Source organism: Garra rufa, chromosome 12, assembly GCF_049309525.1.
Source record: "Garra rufa chromosome 12, GarRuf1.0, whole genome shotgun sequence".
Taxonomy (NCBI): domain Eukaryota; kingdom Metazoa; phylum Chordata; class Actinopteri; order Cypriniformes; family Cyprinidae; genus Garra; species Garra rufa.
In genome coordinates, this window is record NC_133372.1 from 8,195,877 (window position 1) to 8,216,374 (window position 20,498).

The following is a 20,498-nucleotide window of genomic DNA, read 5'->3' on the forward strand; positions in this document are numbered from 1 at the left end:
TGACGCATTAAGAGTTTAAAAATCAGGCTAAACTTAACTTATTTTGCCTTTTGAGAAACATGTAAGTATCTTCTGTAGCTTCTGAAGAGCAGTACTAAATAAAAAAATATGATATTTAGGCAAAATAAGAAAAATGTCTATGTCTAAATATCTTCATTCTGTTCAAAAGTCTCCCCCCCGCCCCAGCTTTAAATGAATCATGTTTCCTTCTAAAGCATAAGTGAGCTGAACCTTCTGAGTCCCTCAGTTGTCCTCAGTGTGAAAAGACGGATCTCAAAAGCATGCAGTCATTGTTGGAAAGGTTTCAAATACACAAAAATGCTGAAAAACCAAAGAATCTGTGGGACCTGAAGGATTTTTTTGAAGGACAAACAAGGGACTTATGAACAACTTCATTATCATTAAACAAAATCATTAAACAAAACAAAAACAAAAAAACACAGATGTAATTCTTTTAGGTAACAAAACAGTATTTAGAATCAAGCGTATGTAAACTTTTGAACAGAACAGGGTCATTTTTTTTTATAAATAATTTTCTTATTTTCTCTAGTGATGAGAAACATCTTTTATGTAAAATATCTTACTCAGGTCAGTACTAAATAAAAATAACATGCATTTTGTATGATCCCTCTTATTTTGCTGATTCTGTAAGGTGTATGTAAACTTTTGACCTCAACTGTATATTATCTTATTTACTTGTCATGTTACTTAATGTTGCTGTTTTGTTCTGTGGAACACAAAAGAACAATATTTGGACAGTTTTTTCATATAAAGACAGTTCATTATGATCTCTCAAGCTCACAAAAAGACAAATAACAATGTAAAAGTATCATAAAACTAGGACGCATGCTATATTGTAAGTCTTAAGCCATACAAGTCAAACTTTTAGGGTTGATAATTATATTTAGCAAGGATGCATTAAATAAAAAAGTGACAGTAAAGACTTTTATAATGTAAAAAAACTTTTCTATTTATTAATGAATCCTGAATAAAATATATCATGGTTTCCACTTGGATTCCACAACTTTCTAAAGGATCATGTGACTTTGAAGACTGGCAATATATTTTTTAAATACACTAAAACAGTTAATTCAAATAGTAATCATTTTTCACAATATTACAGTTTTGCTGTATTTTTATCAAACAAAGGCATTTTTGTGTAAAAAAAAATCGATACTTTATACAATATAGTATTATAACTATAGTATTTTATTTTGAATTTTTGTCCTTTTTGGATCTTGTCAGATGTGATCACTTTGAAATGTTATTATATAGAAAAGAGCTGTGAGAAAATACTACTAAATGATCCTTTTGTGTTCCACAGAACAAAATAAAAACACAAGTTCAGAACAATGTGATGATTATTCATTTTTAGGTGAACCATTCCTTTTACGAATACAAAAGAAAGATAAACAGAGAGATCATGGCAAGATGAATAGCTGGTTATTACCTGTTCCACAGGGTGGGAAGTTCCTCCTGAAGATCATAATTGATCTCCTCAAATACCTTCTGAGCTCTGCCCAACTCTTCCTCGGCCTAAACACACACACAAACACACCAATACACGATCATTAGGCTAAAGACACTATAATTTATGAAAATACATATACAAAGAATCACGCATTCAACTCTGCATGAATAGACCCTGTGATCTGATTCCTTTTTACTGGAATCTCCAGAATGCATTTAAAACAAACATAATACATTTACTCACCGCATGGCATTTCAAACTGTATTACTTTATATTGCATAACACAAAACAAGCAACTCTGAAGAATGTTTTGCTGTATTTGATAGCAAGGGCTATCAAGCTCCAAAGTAGGTGGGTGGGGTTATGCAGATTAGGGGAGGGTTTACAGGCTGAGTGACAGATGAGTCACCTGGTTTCTCGAGAGGTTAGTTTGAGCGATTTGATGTGCTGTGATTATTCCCTGAGCCCAGCCAGGAGCAGCCTTCTCCACCAAAGTCAGAGGCTAGACATGCAGCAGAGAGAGAGACACATCCAGAGAAGAGAAAACAGCGACAAACACACTCAAGTGCCATTGTTAGCTCACACAGATCTCATCAAGCAAGAAAATTGCTTATGCAAATGCATACATGCACTCACTCAAGCATGGACACTGACTGCAATACATGAATTACTCATAGTTATAGCAATAAGCTGGTTGGTTAGTTAAAAAGTTTTAAAGACAAAAAGCAGCATATTAATAAGCTGAAATGAGCATCTGGTACCTTGGCAATTTTGGCCTCATCCTTTTTCTTGCCTTTCTGTATAGAGGCAAAATGATGTCTGGCACTGTCAAAATCTACCAGCTTCCTTTCGCGCTTAGCGATGCGAGCCTGCAGAGGGAGTCAGAGAGTTATAAGACCTTCTAATACAGCAGTCACCAACTACATGAGTAAAGTTTGTAGACACACATTAAGCCTAGGTAGAAAGTTTGAAGTAGTTTTAACATCTTTACATTTTAAGGTTGTACGATTTAAATAATTTTAAGTTTTAGTTTAATAGTTTTTAAAGCAAGAATGTTCAATAGATAGTGAAACAGACAGACAGAATTATAGATAAACCAGCTAAAAGTTAGTTTGAAAAAAAGGTCAAAACCAGCTGGTTCAGTAAAAAAAAAGCCCAAAACAGCTAAAAACCAACAGATTTAGCAAAAATTGTTAAAAACCCGCTAAACCTAACAAAACAACACATCACAACCAGTCAAAACCAGCTGATTCAGTAAAAAGCACATTTAAAACCAGCTTAAACCTAGCTAAATAAAAAAAAAAAAAAAAATGGTTTAAAACTAGCGGATTCGTAAAACACTGTTAAAAACCAGCCTAAACCAGCTGATTTAGACAAGCAAACAAACAAACAAACAAAAAATGCTAAAACCAGCCTAAATTGTTTGATTACTGTTTTAAGTAGCTTTAGCTGGTTTAAGCTTGGTTGTTTTTTATCAGGTCTTCCAGCTTCACCAGCTAAGACCAGTCTGACCAGCTAAAAAGTGTCCAAAACCATTTTAAAACCAGCCTTACAGACAGATTTACAGATGAACTAGCTAAATTAGTTTGAAAAAGTTAACAGCCAGCTAAAACCAGCTGATTTAGTAAAATTCGTTAAAAACCTGCTAAACCTAACAAAACAACACATCACATCACAACCAGTCAAAACCAGCTGATTCAGTAGAAACCAGCTGATTCAGTAAAAAACAAAATTTAGCAAAAACAGCCAATGTAGCAAAAAACCTGTTAAAAACCAGTTTAAAGCAGCTAAAACCAGCCTAGGTTGGTTGTCTAGTGTTAGCTGATTTAAGCTTAAAATAGCTGGTTTAAGCTTGGTCTGTCTTCTAGCACATTTCCCAGCTAAAAAGTGGTCAAAATCATTTTAAAACCAGCCTTACAGACAGACTTACGGATAAACCAGCTAAAATCAGCTAAAATTACTTTAAAAAAGGGTTAACAGCCAGCTAAAACCAGCTAAATCCAGATAAAACCAGCTGATTCCGTTAAAAAAGGACAAAAAAATGTGGATTTTTAAACAGTTAAAACCAGCTAACCTCAGATGAGTGTAGCAAAAACCATTAAAAAAACCTGCTGATTAAGTAAAATATTAGATTAAACCCAACTGTTCAGTAAAAAAAAGAACAGTTACAAACCACCTAAAACCAGTCTTGTCTTAGCTGGTTTAAGATGAAATAGCTGGCCAAAACTTAAGTTGATTCAGTTAAAAAAGATGTTGATTCAGTTAAAAAAGGACAAAAACCAGCAGATTTAGAAGAAAAAAAACTGTTAAAAACCAGCTAAACCCAGATTTAATCTGGATTTAGCTGGTTTTAGCTGGCTGTTAACTTTTTTCAAAGTAATTTTTAGGTGATTAGGTCTGTCTGTAAGGCTGGTTTTAGACACTTTGGACACTTCAAACTGGGAGACCTGCTAAATTACCAACCAAGCTTAAATCAGCTATTTTCATCTTAAACCAGCTAAGACTAGACTGGTTTTAGCTGGTTTGTAACTGTTTTTTTTTTTTGCTACATAACCAGCTGATTTAGTTAAAAAAAAAAAGACAAAAAAAACCTGTAGATTTAAAAAAAAAAAAAAACAGTTAAAAACCATCTTAAACCAGCTAAACCCAGCTGATTTAGCAAAAAAACAGCTTTAGTAAAAAATCAGCTTAAGCCCATCTTATTTAGTTAAAACAGTTACAAAACAGCTAAAACCAGTCTAGTCTTAGCTGATTTAAGCTTGGTTGGTCATTTAGCAGGTCTCCCAGCTTGACCAGCTAAAAATTGTCCAAAACCAAAAACCAGCCTTACAGATAAACCAGCTTAAATCAGCTAAAAATGACTTTTAAAAAAGTTAACAGCCAGATAAAACCAGCTAAATCCAGATAAAACCAGCTAATTTAGTTGAAAAAAAAAACATAAAACTGTTAATAACCATCTTAAACTAACCGATTTAGCAAAAAAAAAAAAAAAAAAATTTACAAACCAGCTACAACTAGTTGTCTAGTCGAATTTAAGATTGGTTGGTCTTTTAGCAGGTCCCCCAGCTTGACCAGCTAAAACCAGTCTGACGAGCTAAAAAGTGGGCAAAACCACTTTAAAACCAGCCTGGGAGACCAGCCAAAGCAGCCAACCAGCTTAAGCTTGTCTTTTCATTAGGGAGAAGTTAAGCAATAAACATATTAAATACACCAGTATTAAAGTTCCACTGTACAAATGTTTTCACCCCCTCAGTGAAACTCTATGGGAATTCTTGGTGGATTTGATAGTCTGGTTTACGAAAACCGTAAGTTGGATATTATTCTTGTAAACATTTTCCAGCATTTCTGTAATAAAAATATTTAAAATACGTGCAGTCGTGCACATTGCCACAAAGCACAACCATTAGTGTATGGTGCTTGACAGTGGTCAAAAGACATTCACAAACCAACTTCTCGATTGATCTCTCCTTGTAAACTCAGAGATGTGGATTCGCACAGCAATTAAATGACCACACGATCTTGGTGTTTGTCAAAAAAAAACAGTAAGTAATTTAGCTGGGAATTTTTACGCGGGTGGAAAAACACAGAAATTTTAGATTCGGACAGCAATAAAATCGCTGACTAACTCCTGTAAATGTTGGAATGCTTACATGTACCACTTATTAAAGAAAAAACAAACCTTTATGTCTGGAAACTGAGCCAAATATGTGTCCATAGAAATAAGGGCATCATCCACAAGCTTCTGGTGGAAATCTTGCCACAGGAGGTCAGTGTCCTGTAAAACAAATGTGATCAGACACAAACAGCAAGACACATATTCTCACACTGTCTCTCTCACACACACACCAGCAAACCGCTGATGACAGATGACTAAATATATGTGTATAGAACTATTCTAAAATAGAGTACACTGCAGTAGCACTACTTTAGCATCATCTAAACCAGCTCTAGATTAGACCTGTGGTCTGGAGATGTCATTGGTTATGTTTACCTCCAGATTATTATCCATTTCTTTCTCTATCATCTCCTTTACTCACAGATGGATGGGTGAGTGGAAGGAATCAAAGAAATGTAGAACACAGAATCAGTTTGGAAAATAATGAGTCAACAGAGGTCAAAACATCAGTGTGGACAGCAGTGATCCTTCACTTGCATAAAGACTTAAAGAAACAGTTCACCCAAAAATGAAAATTTGCTGAAAATGTAGTCACACTCAGGCCATCCAAAATGTTAATGAGTTTTTTTGTTTGATCAGAACAGATTTGTAGAAATTTTGCTTTACATCACTCTGCAGTGAATAGGTGCCGTCAGAATGAGAGTCCAAACTGCTGATAAAAACATCACAATAATCCACAAGTAATCCACAATTTTATGTTGTTTTCATCAGCTGTTTGGACTCTGATTCTGTAGAAAGAATTTCACACTCTAAAAAGTATGGGTTACATTAAACCCAGCAGTGGTTCAAATATGGACAAAACCCAGTGACTGGGTTATTTTGACCCAGTGGTTGGGTTAAATGTTTAACCCAACTTTCTGGGAAGTTTTATTTAACTCAACTAGGGTTGACCGGTCTGTGTTTTTCGGGTTATTACAGATTAAGTAAACCGATAACCGATAACTATTAATATTTTGTTGAAAAAATTACCAAGCAATGCTCAATGTTGTTTAGTCTGTGGTGTAAAAAGGTGCAAAATATGGTCAGATAAAAGTGTCTGAATAATTTTTGGTTCTAAATTTTTATAATTTTTACTGATAGTCCGCTGTATAAAGAATTTTTGGGTATAATATGTCACAGTTTACTTTATTTTGTGATCCTCACTGATATAAATGAACTAGTGTCCTGCACCCACTAGTAAAAATATATAAAAAGTTATAGCTGGTGTCTGAATATTTTTTGGTAATTTCTGAATAATTTTTGTACTGTAGTCTGGTGTTAAAATTAAAATTAATGTCAAAATTAAGAATAACAAGGGCTTTGACAAGTCGGTTTTGAAAATGACCGATACCGACAACCATACAAATGTTAATATCGACGTCAACCCCCTAAACAAAAAAAATTTGCTATATGGCTGGCTTAAAATGAACCCAAAATGGGTTGTAAATTACCAATCATACACATAATTACTAAAGGCATTAGCAACAATCAAACATGAACATTTATTAATAAGCAATTACAAAAAAAATTACGATTATTTTTATTATTGTTGTTTATTCAACTTATTAATAAATGTTAATATATTAAACATATTAATAAATGTTAATTTCCAACCTATTTTGGGTGCATTTTAAGCAAGAAATATAGCAATCTTTACGCAATAGTTGAGTTAAATAAAACTTTAAAATAAACATTTAACACAACCACTGGCTCAAAACAACCAAGCTGGGTCTGTCCATATTTCACCCAGCACTGGGTTGTTTTTAACCCAGCATTTTTTAGAGTGCCTCTATATCTTAGATATAGTGAATGTTTTGCAAATTTGAATTTTTGGGATTCAGAATTGAAAAATACACCTCTGTTTGGGGTAAGATTCATTTAAAAATTGTTTTTTTTTAAAGAAATCTCTTCTGTTCACCAAAGCTGATTTACAGTTGAGGTCAACAAAACGTTCATTATTTTAGCAAAATAAGAGGCATCATACAAAATGCATGTTATTTTTTATTTAGTACTGACCTGAATAAGATATTTCATATAAAAGACCATTACATACAGTAAGAGCCGGGGGTGTAAACTTCTGAACAGAATGAAGATGTGTAGCCTATTTGTTTTTTGTTTGTTTTTTTGCCTAAATATTGTATTTTTTCTTTTAATACTGCCCTTCAGAAGCTACAAAAGGTACTTTCTGTTTCTCAGAAGACAAAATAAGTTAAATTTACCCTGATCTTCAAATGACATCTTCATTCTGTTCAAAAGTTTTCACCCCCCAGCTCTTAATGCATCGTGTTTCCTTCTGAAGCATCAGTGAGCATATGAACCTTCTGTAATAGTTGCATATGAGTCCCTTAATTGTCCTCAGTGTGAAAAGATAGATCTCAAAATCATATAGTCATTGTTGGAAGGGGTTCAAACACACAAAAAAATGCTGAAAACCAAAGAATTTGTGGGACCTGAAGGATTTTTCTGAAGAACAGCTGGCAATTCGACTATTATTTTCTCTTGTGGACTATATGTAAACGTCTTTTATATGAAATATCTTATTCAGGTCAGTACTAAATAAAAAATAACATGCATTTTGTATGATCCCTCTTATTTTGCTAAAATGAAAAACATTTTGCAGATTCTGCAAGGTGTATGTAAACTTTTGACCTCAACTGTATCTAATCAAAAATGCATTAAAAGCAGTGATATTGTGAAATGTTATTACATTTTAAAACAACCGTTTTCTATCTTAATATATTTTAAAATGTACTTTGTCCTGTAGTGACAACACTGAATTTTCAGCATCATAACTTTAGCCTTTAGGTGCTTCAGAAATTATTCAAATATGCTGCTTAAGAAACATTCATTTGTTATTATCAATGTTGAACAGCTGTACTGCTTGATACCTTTGTGGGAATGTATTGAGTATTAATTTGTGGGCTCTTTTTTAGGAGGAGAAGAGGAGAAACAACTGACATATTACAGAGATTTTTCTTTCCTTTGAGATTTTTCACATCAAAATCACTAATGTCACACAAACCAGACAGAGTGTTGTGCTCTGCCAGTGACATGCTTACACACCTCTGCGATGGAGTCCACCTCCTCTTTGCCAAACCACTCGGGGTCGTACATTTCTGCCAGACAGTCATGCAGGCGCTTCGAACACTCGTGCATGGCTGCGGAAACGAAAAATGAGACAGGCATTGACACAGATGACGGCAAATGCTTGACCACTCAACCCAACACACATGCATACTCTGTCTTTCAGAGAAGTGAGAACTGCTGTGGGCACATAGGAGGAAGCTATGGGGAAGGTTGTGTGCATTAGGGTAGCACACTTAGAGTCTGCTGTAAAAGGAAGAAGACTTTCAGCTTACTTTGCAATTCTTTAATGTACTACCACTCACTGGTGGTTAGTTAAGGTGGTAGTTTATCCAAAAACGAAAATGATTTGGAATATCATGCACAGACTGCTTTCATTTTTGGAGCTTGATAGATTTAGTCTCCATTCACTTTCAATGTAAAAAAAGCTGCACTAACATTTTGTCAAAATGTTCCAAGAAACAAAAAGAATTTTTAGGCGAACTATCCCTTTAAGAGGAAACCAGTATGGCCAGACCTGAAAACACTTTCCACATGTTTACAACCTAGAAAGAATTTGTGACTGCCTTATCTGTGTTACACATGGAGGCAGGTAGAGCTATAGATGCAGAACAGAGTATGTTCAGTCACAATCATCTGTTTTGCTTTGAGAGAAACTCCTGTACTTTATCTGAGAGAAGGCCGTATTTAAATACAAAGGAGCATGATAGAGTGATTGCACATTTGGTTCTACTTTTGCTTTATGACCATACTTAACAGATGTTTTTTTATGCTTTTGGACTTGATTTTGTTTGTTTTTCTTTTAAGTTTACTAGATTAGCTCTCAGCTGCCTCTAAATGATATCAGGTGCCACTACAAAGGCATTTAAAGCACAGATCATCCCAAAAAAGACAACTCTGCCATCATTTACTTACCTTCAAGTTGTAATAAAAACTGTATGACTTTCATTCCTCTATGGAACATAAAAAACGTGTATTGAATGTCAGTGTCTTTGTCCACACAATGGTCACCATATACATTTCCACAGTAGGATGAAAGTCATACAGGTTTGGAACATCCCTTTAAAAGACTTCTTAATCTGTTTTATTGAACAATATACAAAGACACTTACTTTTCACTGCCACCAAATATGCCTTGAAGTCCTTCTGCAATTTGGTGCCATCAGCCTGCGGATAGAGATCAGAGACAGAAGAAACCATCACTAGATATTTAAGAACTACCAAAAGGGTCAAATGTCAAGGCAAGCAGTATATTAAGGAGGGAGGTCAATGAGGGTGAAGGGTTAAGGATCTTAGTTACCAGCTGCTTGTTGAATTTGGCCACTTCCTCCTCAAATGCTGTGTCTTTCGTTTCATCCGCCTTTCCCAACTTCTGCAACACCTTTTAGAGAGCAACACGAAACAACACGAAATACAGGTTTGTATTTGTGGGGAGCAAGGCGAGAACTTGAAAATATCCCAAACCATCAAATGTAACAAGTGGTTTTTCTTTGTATACGAAAGTGCTAAAAAAAGTCACATTCTAACAGTGGCATTTCCTCCCAAGAGGTAAGGGAGGCAGTGCCACCTCATGAAATTGAATGAGAAAAAAATGCATTACAAAATAAGACATTGAAGAGTGTATAAAAGCAATTGCTTTTTCTAAAGTAAAACTGTCCAACAGCGACACCAGCAGGTGAAGTTACAGCAGAGTCCTTGTCTCTCGCCTCCCCTGAGCCTATTAAGTTTTAACAAAACGCCTAAAGCGTTTGTGGAGTTTAGCGGGGGATATTTGAGAATGATGAAAGTCATGTAAGAGAAAGGCAATGCAATGCTTATGATTGGCTATGATTGGGTCATGTGATAAATCCTGCCCCTTGGGTCTGAGCGTGTTTCACGTTTGCGAATCTAAATAAACAAAATGATGGCATTAATGGGAAGTCTAATAAAATTGTAAGCAATACACACACTTATATATCACTTTGTCACGTTATAACAGTGTTGCCAAATCTGCGGTTTTCCCACAGAATTGGGATGCTTTAACACTGTTGCCACGGGTTGAAGCTACTCCAATAATGTGATATTTATCCCCTGGAATGCGATTTTTACCTCCAAAATGCAATTGGGCTAGTTTTGGGCTAGTTTGAGTAGGAATTGGGTATGTTTTGTTGTGGAAACCTGGCAACCCTGTGTCAAAATCAAACTTCAGATGGTCTAAAACATCATCTGTTTTTTTTTTTTAGTGAGCAGTCAGCTTGTTAAAATAACCTAAACTGGTTGGCTGGTTTTAGCTGTTCATCCAGCCTGGTCATAGCTTTTCAGCAGGGGTTTTTATCAATTCTTTAGCTGGTCAGGCTGGAAGACCAACTAAAACCAGATACTTCTAGTTTAAACCAGCTAAGACCAGCCAACCAGCTTAGGCTGGTTTTAGCTGTTGTTTTCTCTGTCTGTGACGAGTGTTTACCGAGCTCTGATGACTGATGATCTGAAAATAGGTTTATTATTAAGAACAGCTGAACATCGGTTCATAAATAAAATACACAATTGTGTTAATAAAATTGTTACTGCCTTCAAGTTATTTTGGAATAAATGTAAAATGCTTAAAAACACTAAATTGATAAGATTTATACTAGGTTTTAATTTAAAACAGCCTATTAATTACATTGTTAATGTAAAAATACAAAAGTGTATGTAATGTTTATTTAGAATTTACTTAAAAAAACTTAATTATCGTAAAGAAACAACAAATTAAGAACTACAGTTGAAGTCAAAGGTTTTCATACACCTTGCAGAATCTGCAAAATGTTAATTATTTGATCAAATAAGAGGCAAATGCATGTTATTTTTTGTTTAGTACTGACCTAAATAAGATATTTCACATAAAATATGTTTATATATAGTCCACAAGAGAAAATATTAGTTGAAATTATAAAAATGACCCTGTTCACAAGTTTACATAACACTTGATTCCTAATACTGTGTTGTTACCTGAATGATCCAAAGCTGTGTTTTTTTGTTGTTGATGTTTTGTGATAGTTGTTCATGAGTCTCGTTGTCCTGAACAAACTGGCTGCTGTTCTTCAGAAAAGCCCTTGAGGTCCCATTCATTCTTTGGTTTTTCAGCATTTTTGTGTATTTTAACCCATTCCAACAATGACTGCATGATTTTGAGATCCATCTTTTCACACTGAGGACAACTGAAGGACTCATATGAAACTATTACAGAAGGTTCAAACGCTCACTGATGCTTCAGAAGGAAAAACAATGCATCAAGAGTAAACTTTTGAACGCAATGAGGATGTGTACATTTTTCTCATTTTGCCTAAATAACAAAGTACAGAAGATACCTGTTTCCCAGAAGACAAAATAAGTTATCCCTGTTCCTCAGAATCCAAAAGTTTTCACCCCCTGCTCTTAATGCATCGATTTCCTTCTGAAACATCAGTGAGCGTTTGAACCTTCTGTAATAGTTGCACATGAGTCCCTCAGTTGTCCTCAGTTTGAAATGATGGATCTCAAAATCATACAGTTGTTGGAAAGGGTTCAAATACACAGAATTTTCTGAAGAACAGCAGGCAGTTTAACTGTTCAGGACAAACAAGGGACTCATGAACAACTATCACTAAACAAAAAACAGTATTAAGAATCAAGCGTATGTAAACTTTTAAACAGGGTCATTTTTATAAATTCAATTTAATTTAATTTTGTTACTATATGTAAACGTCTCTTATGTGAAATATCTCATTCAGGTCAGTACTAAATAAAAAAATAACATGCATTTTGTATGATCCCTCTTAATTTCTGCAAGCTGTATGTAAACTTTTGATTTCAACTGTATGTAAATAGGTGAGTAGAGAAAATAATATATTTTGTGAAAAGATGGGTTTAGTTGCATCATGCCACTCAAATCAAATAATTAACTTTGAACTTATCACACTCTACCAGGTTAGAACTGTGTGAAAACCATAAACACCCTACAGTCAACATGTCCTAAAGAGACGTGACAAATTAACAATCAAAGAAAGCTATCTATTCCATATTTATCTGAATAGCTGTCAAACTAATTAATTTGTTTATCTTGATTAAACAGTAGCAATAATAAATCAAACGATTTATTATTATTATACATTGCTGTCAGGTTTAACCACATCCTGTAATTGTGATAAAATCATCGGATGACATTTTGCACAACATTTTTTGATTAATTCATCTGATTCATAATTTTAAACAAATGAAAATGCAGTGTATGTGTCTCTTAAAAAAGGTGGCAAGAAACAGGGTCTTAGATCAGCAACCACCACAAATGGTGCTTTCAGTATCGGTTCCATGTTCCTGTTCCCCATGAAGAACGCTGACATACAGTAACTGTTCATAAAAAATGAAACTTACTCAAGAAGGGCTTACGAGTTCCTATGTAATCTACTGAACTTTCTCGCCACGCACACATACAAACACCTGCCAAACATTCAAAGCACAATGTCCTTTTATTCCATAGGATGTTTCCATAAAACAAGACATAACTATTTCCTAGCACATTTAATTATGCACATTTCCTTTAGTTCAGATTGCCCTGCTTCCTGTCCGACGTGTATGAGGTAGTGCTTAAATCCGGTTCTATTTATTCAGAGGTCATTTCCTTTTCCTTCTGCTCCCCCATATCAACTCCTGGCGGCATATTAAACACGCCATGCCATTTGTGACCCAAAGAGATCAGTCTCCGTCAGCCTGACACTGGCAACAGAATAGCACATCCTGTGACGTCCACTTTATAATGTTAAAAGGATTCAGATGAAAGGATGAAAGGTTTATAGGAGTATGCATCCCTTGTGCCCATGTTAAAGTTCTAACAAAAAGTTGTAACAAATTTCAGATACTCATAGAAACATACAGCAAGTTCTAGAAAAATCCTGGTCTAGTAGAACAAAAGGAATTCAATAAAGCTCGAGGGGAAATCACATGGCTGGCTTTCTCTTGGCCTATATTAATAAAGACCGTGTCAGCTGTGCTCTTCTTGAAGAATGTATGAATGTGTATTAGTGCGCAGGGAGTGTTTGAAAGCTGATCCTGAATGCATTGCAGCAGGACCCCTCCCTTCGAGCCCCCTGACATCTTAAAATACAGTGGCCTGGATCTGTGTCATGATGACCTGTGCTCTCTGTGCAGTAGAGCAGATCTGGGATGAAGGCATTCTCTCTGACTCAGAGGTCTTCCAGGAACACTGGATATGACAGTACAGCCACTGTCAGCCATTGAGTTAGTGGTCGAAAGACATGGATTTTTCAATGGCTGATGAGATATCTAGAGAGCAGGTGGTTGATGAAAGATATGTGATTTGGACCACAAAACCATTCATAAGGGTCATTTTATAAGGGTCAAATTGATAAATAATAAGCTTTCCATTGATGTATGGTTTGGTAAGATTGGACAATATTTGGCCGAGATACAACTATTTGAAAATCTGGAATCTGAGGGTGCAAATATTGAGAAAAAAATCTAAATATTGAGAAAGTCACCTTTAAAGTTGTCCAAATGAAGTTCCTAGCAATTACATCTTGATATATTTGCAGTAGGAAACTTATCAAATATTTTCATGGAACATGATCTTTTCTTAATATCCTAATGATTTTTGGTATAAAAGAATAAATCGATAATTTTGACCCATACAATGTATTTTTGGCTGTTTCTACATATATACCCATTATGACTGGTTTTGTGGTCCAGGGTTACATATGATGAAATAACACCAAATTTATAAGAGAGAAGAACGTTTATTACGCTCACTACTTACTCAAAATGATCTGAAATAGAGCAATATCCACTAATATGGCAGTTAATACAAAAAAAGATCATTCAGTTAATCCAGCTGGCTAGTTTATTAGTTATTTGGTCTGTATCTATCTGTTTTTGAAGCTGAATGTTAAATGTGAATATGCTATTATTGGAAAACTTGGGGTTGATACATTTTTTAATGCTTTTGAAAGTTTCTTGTACTCACCAAGGCTTCATTTATTTGATCAAAAATACATAAAAACAGTAATACTGCGGAATCTTATTACAATTTAAAATATTCTATTTATTCTATTTTAATATTCTTTTAAACTCCTTACTGTAAAATAGGGTATGCTTTATTCCTGAGATGCAAACCTGGATTTTCAGCATCATTACTCATCTTCAGTGTCACATGATCCTTCAGAAATCATTCTAATATGCTGATTTGATGCTCAAGAAACATTTATTATAAAACAGTTGTGCGGCATTAATTTTTTGTGTAGGCCATTTTTTCAGGATGCATTTATTCAAAATCTTTGAAATTCTAATATGCTGATTTTATGCTAATAGCTGATGCTCAAGAAAAAATTCTTATTATTATCAGTGTTGAAAACATTTGTGCTGCGTAATATTTTTGTGGAAGCCATTTTTTCAGGATGCTTTGATAAATACAACGTTCAGAAGAACAGCATTTATTTGAAATCTTTGAAATCTTTTATAACAATATCAGTGTCTTTGATGCCACTTTTTGATCAATTAATGATTTTGATGCAACCTAACTGAATACAAATATATTGCACATGCAATAAATGTGACCCTGGACACAAAACCAGTCACATAGGTACATTTTTAGAAACTGAGGTTTATACTGAAAGCTGAATAAATACATTTTTCATTAATGTAGGGTTTGTTAGGATAGGACAATATTTGGCCAAGATACAACTATTCGAAAATATGGAATCTGAGGGTGCAAAAAAATCGAAATACTGAGAAAATCAACTTTAAAGTTCTTAGCAATGCATTTTACTAATCCAAAATTACATGATCTTTACTTAACATCCTAATGATTTTTTGTATAAAAGAAAAATCGATAATTTTGATCCATACAATGTTTTGTTGGCTATTGCTACAAATATATCTGTGTGACTTATGACTGGTTTTGTGGTGAATAACTGATCACAAGAACAAACAGTTTTAAAGGCATAGCACACCAAAAAATGTAAATTCTGTCATTAATTACGTACCCTCATGTTGTTCCAAACCTGTACGACCTTGGTTTATCTTTGGAATACAAATTGAAGATATTTCTGATGAAATCCGAAAGCTCTCTGACCCTGCATAGACAGCAACGCAACTACCAACTGTGACGGAAGGGAAGAAATTGTTGAATAAAGACAATATTTTTGTATTCTTAGCACACAAAAAGTATTCTCATAGCTTCATAAGTTGCTGTCTATGCAGGCTCAGAAAGCTCTCGGATTTCATCAAAAATATCTTAATTTGTGTTCCGAAAATGAACAAAGGCTATAGGTTTGGAACAACATGAGGGTGAGTAATTAATGACAGAATTTTCATGTTTAGGTGAACTATCCCTTTAAAAACACCACAGTGATGCACTCTTCAGGAAGTTCTATTCCGGGAGCAAATTTATAACCATAAACAAAAGCATTTCCTATGAAAATAAAGTACAAAAATATCCTGACTTTCTCAACTTTTGTGCAGTTACACTTCTGCTCTAGCTTATGTACTTTTCTGATTCACCATCAAAACTAAGTATTAGAGTTCTGCTAATTTTATCAACTGCATGTTTCCTCATTGAAAAGTGTTTCCTAAAAACTGCTTAAATTACAATCTATTTATAAGGCTTTAGAAGACTAATATAGCATATAAGTCATATTAACTACTTTTTGGAAATCTGGACATTGTATATGAGCAGCAGGAACATTTTTCAAGTTGTCTCCTTTTGTGTTTCACAGACAAAATAAAGTCAAACAGGTTTTGAATGACATGAGTACATGATGACAATATTTTATTTTATTTATGGGAGAACTATTTCTGAATCAGCATGTTTAAATTATACAGCTCTGATCAGACCAGCGCTGACCATTTGTCCTGGCAGCTGACAGATTCCTCTCAGTGTGTGTGAGTGAAACATTTGAGCAACTGAGAGTCAAGTTTATACTAATTGATGCAGTTACCCATATTAATACTTCCGCACGATCTGTCCTCTACAACAGCACAGATTTCTATTGATTTTTATGCTGTAAAAGAATTCCTTTTGGATTTATAGGACCAAAAAAAGAACATTCTCTCACGTCCTCCAAAGTTTTGTCAGACTGAGATATATTTCTGGAACAAATCTGTCTAAAGTAAACACACACACCCACACTTCTGCTGTCTCATAGGAGTGGCAAGCGGATGGGCTTAATTAGTGTGTCTGTGGAGCTTTAACTAACAAGTTAAAGGAGCTTACAATGAGAGAGATTTAGCAGTAGCTGTATGTGCGTGTGCACATTTATGACCGCATTTTCCCAAGTATAAGCCAAATGTCACCTCATCTGTATTTTATAAAGGCCCCTGGTCTTTACTTCTGCTCGATGTGTGCTGGTGTTCAGTTACAGCCCCAAAAATACCCCAGACCACAGCCGTTGGCATTCACACACACCGCGGTTTGTCGCACAAGGGGTTTCTGGGGATTAGCTCACAGCTACAGCCTGTCTGCTATTCATAGCCCAATCCACACATCACTCTATAGCTCTGTGAGGACGGACAGGTGTGTGGGTGGAGTGCGGAAGAGGGGTGTGGCTCACGCTCGAAGCTTTTGATTGACAGGTCGCCTGTCCAATCAGAGCAGAGGTCAGGGGAAGACTGAGGATGTTTCGTTAGGGTTTCTAATCTGAGAAAAGGAGGTTGTTGTAACTCTGCACCCATCTCTTGTCCTTCAGGGTCATTATGCGACTGGACACTTCTGGAATGTCTCTACAGAAAAAAAAGAATGGGTGACTCAAGAATAACCTGCTTTGAGGTTCCAAATTAGTCACAAACATCATCTAATGGCAGACAGCAGGGCTCCGCATTTGCAACTGAAAACTGCGTGTGACTATGAAAAAATATTTAGGAGCACCATGTGCGACTGACCCGATCAGAATATTTGTGTTTGTGCTGAGAGGAGTTTCAAAGGTTTCTACGTGTTTTTGCAACGTTGACTAATGTATCACGGACATATCTCACGAATCCCTTCATAAACAAAGTGTAGAGTGTAAATAAGAGATTCAAAGCTTTCTTGATTATAATGGAACTTTGTGAGATTATGATGAACTAAGACGAGTGACAGCTTTTAATAATTTTTAAGGGAGTTTGTAAATGAGATATTAATTTAATACAACAGTTCAATAAACTGTAAGTTAATATTAAGTGACTTACATTCTCTGACTATAACACTATTGCCTGATTTTGCTCTATAACACTTCCAGTCAAAAGTTTTTGAGCAGTAACATTTTTAATGCTTTTAAAGATTTCTCTTCTGTTCTCCAAGTACAGCACAAACAGTAAAATTTTGAAATATTTTTTACTATTTAAAATAACTGTTCTCTATTTGAATATATTTAAAAATGGAATTTATTCCATTTTTAAGTATAGTTTTTTTTTTAAATCATTAGTCCAGTCACATGATCCTTCAGAAGTTATTCTAATATTCTAATTTGCTGCTCAAAAAACATTTATTATTAATATTATTATTATGTTTAAAACAGCTGATTAGAATTTTTTTCAGGTTTCTTTGATGAATACAAAGTTCAGAAGAACAGCATTTATCTGAAATAGAAATATTTTGTAACATTATACGTCTTTATCATCACTTTTAATCCATTTAAAGCATCCTTGCTAAATAAAACTATTAATTTCTATTATTTCTTTCCCAAAAAATCCAAGCTTTTGAATGCTATAGTGTATAATGTTACAAAAGCTTTTTATTTCAGATAAATGCTAATCTTTGCATCTTTCTAATTCAAGTCTAATTCTAATCAAGAAATCCTGAAAAAATGTACTTAACTGTTATAAATATTGATAATAATTAGAAGAAATGTTTCTTGAACAGCAAATCAGCATATTAGAATGATTTCTGAAGGATCAAGTGACACTGAAGACTGGAGTAATGGTCTGAAACAAATCACAACTGAGCCGTTGCGCATCTCCATTCAAACAAAACAGTTTTTTGTTTATGAATGAACGTGTGTTTTTAAACAAATCTAGTGAGTCAATGATTCAATTTCCCATTCATAAAGACAGTCACTTGCTTTATTCCTGAATGAATCAGCCATTCGATTGAATCAAATGAATAAATGATTCAATAATTAAATCAGTGACTTGTCGCCACCTACTGGCAGATTTAGTTCCATTTTTAAAGTACCTTTTCAGTTATTTAAATCATTCAATATTTCTGTATTCAAAATTTTACATTTAAAAAATGAATCTCAACATGAATTGAACTCATGCCACCTCTGAGCCTCATTAAACATGAAAATACACTTACAAGCCACTTTTGTGTTCTTCTGTGCTACCTCTGTAGTACACACTTTAAGGAGTCAAATATCAACTCGTAATAGGAAGGCAAATTTTTGGTCAGATTTTCTGATTATTGATTAGAAGGTGCTTCTTAAATTTTGACTGTGGTCCTATTTTTTTTTAAGTTAGGAACACAAGTGCTCCTAAAAAGAAAAGTAAGCGTAGAGCCCTGGACAGGTGGATGAGGGAGAAGCGAAGAGTGAGAAAAGATACGGCAGAGATGTGGGCCATATGCCACTAGAGGATCATGGTTAACTCTCCTCTACCTGGCTGAGTTTCAGGGGGGAAGAGGAGACCGCGACCTCAAAGCAATCACACTGATGGCCAGTGTATCATTTAGAAGGAGTGTGTACACAAACACACACGGATACACACATACAGATACTTTTAGAGTGAGTCCAGCTTTTCACACTCTAAAGAAAGAGACAGCTGAGGACTTGAGCCTACATGAAGTACACTAAATTCAACTATAACAAGTGCTGATATATAATATTTAGGCCTACTGTAAAGTCTGCAGACAAAAGTAATCAATACAACTGATTGTTTGTGCAAAAATTACAATTTAGTCATAATTTACTTAAAAGGAGATGGAGACATTGGGCAGAATGTTCATGCTGATCTTTCACATACAAGCTCCAAATACAACTAAAGCAACATAACTGTTTTCTGAAGCTAGAAACTAACTTTTCATGGTGAGCAGAGCAAAAAAGAAAGAAAAAGTCTTTGGGATTGACAAAAAAGAATAAAAGGGTTCACTCAAATTTACATAACCATTAAAACGTTTGGGTTAAGTTTTTTTTTCTCAGCAAAGACAATCAAAACTGCTGAAAAGTGACAGACATTTTATAAGGTAAAAGGTTCTTTACAAAACTTAAGCAGCATTACTGTTTTCAACATTGATAATAAAAGGATGTTTTTGAGCATCAAATCTGCATACTTGAATGATTGCTGAAGGATTATGTGACACTGACAGGAGTAATCATGCTTTGCATCACAGGAAATTTTTTTTAATTTAAAATATATTCACAGAAAACATTTATTTTAAATTGTAACAGTATTTCACAATATTACTGTTTATATTCTCTTTTTTCATCAGAGTAAGAAAATTCTGTCAACAACATTCAAAAATCTTATCTACACCAAACGGAAGTGTATGTATGCTAGCTACACTACCAGTCAAAAGTTTTTAAACAGTAAGATTTTTAATGTTTTTAATGTTTTTTTTTTAAGTCTCTTCTGCTCTCCAAGCCTGCATTTATTTGATCCAAAATACAGCAAGAACAGTAAAATTTTGAAATATTTTTACTATTTAAAATAACTGTTCTCTATTTGAATATATTTAAAAGTGGAATTTATTCCATTTTTAAGTATAGTGTTTTTTTAGCATCATTACTCCATGGTCACATGGTCCTTTAGAAATTATTCTAATATTCTAATTTGCTGCTCAAAAAACATTTATTATTATTATTATGTTGATGATTAGAATTTTTTTCAGGTTTCTTTGATGAATAAAAAGTTCAGAACAGCAGCAATTATCTGAAATAGAAATATTTTGTAACATTATACGTCATCATTTTTAATCAATTTAAAGCGTCCTTGCTTAATAAAAGTATTTATTTCTATAATTTCTTTCCCCAAAAAGTTACGCTCCAAGCTTTTGAATGCTATAGTGTATAATGTTACAAAAGCTTTTTATTTCAGATAAATGCTGATCTTTGAATCTTTCTATTTATTAAGGAATCCTGAAAAAATGTACTCAACTGTTTTAAATATTGATAATAAGAAGAAGAAATGTTTCTTGAACAGCAAATCAGCACGAAAATTCAGCTTTGATCACAGGAATACATTACATTTTAAAATATATTCAAATAGTAAAAATATTTCAAAATTGTACTGTTTTTGCTTTGTGAGCAGAAGAGACTTCTTTAAAAACATTACAAATCTTTTACATAATTTCATGTACATTCACTGCCAATA

General features: G+C 34.2%; 1 protein-coding gene across 8 annotated transcripts in view; it reads right to left on the bottom strand.

Annotated features, from left to right (window-relative positions):
- bin1b (bridging integrator 1b) overlaps nucleotides 1–20,498 on the bottom strand; it is a 41,245-nt gene that overhangs the window by 16,437 nt on the left and 4,310 nt on the right. For 4 of the 8 annotated variants that reach the window (XM_073851453.1, XM_073851458.1, XM_073851456.1 and 1 more), the window contains exons 2-9: nucleotides 9,511–9,591; nucleotides 9,323–9,377; nucleotides 8,190–8,284; nucleotides 5,463–5,498; nucleotides 5,151–5,246; nucleotides 2,233–2,340; nucleotides 1,881–1,973; nucleotides 1,451–1,536 (exon numbers count right to left, since the gene is read on the bottom strand). In XM_073851453.1, coding sequence (XP_073707554.1) covers nucleotides 1,451–1,536; nucleotides 1,881–1,973; nucleotides 2,233–2,340; nucleotides 5,151–5,246; nucleotides 5,463–5,498; nucleotides 8,190–8,284; nucleotides 9,323–9,377; nucleotides 9,511–9,591 — 650 coding nt within the window. The remainder of the gene's footprint in view (nucleotides 1–1,450; nucleotides 1,537–1,880; nucleotides 1,974–2,232; nucleotides 2,341–5,150; nucleotides 5,247–5,462; nucleotides 5,499–8,189; nucleotides 8,285–9,322; nucleotides 9,378–9,510; nucleotides 9,592–20,498) is intronic. The other 4 variants (XM_073851459.1, XM_073851457.1, XM_073851454.1 and 1 more) reach the window with 3 other exon arrangements.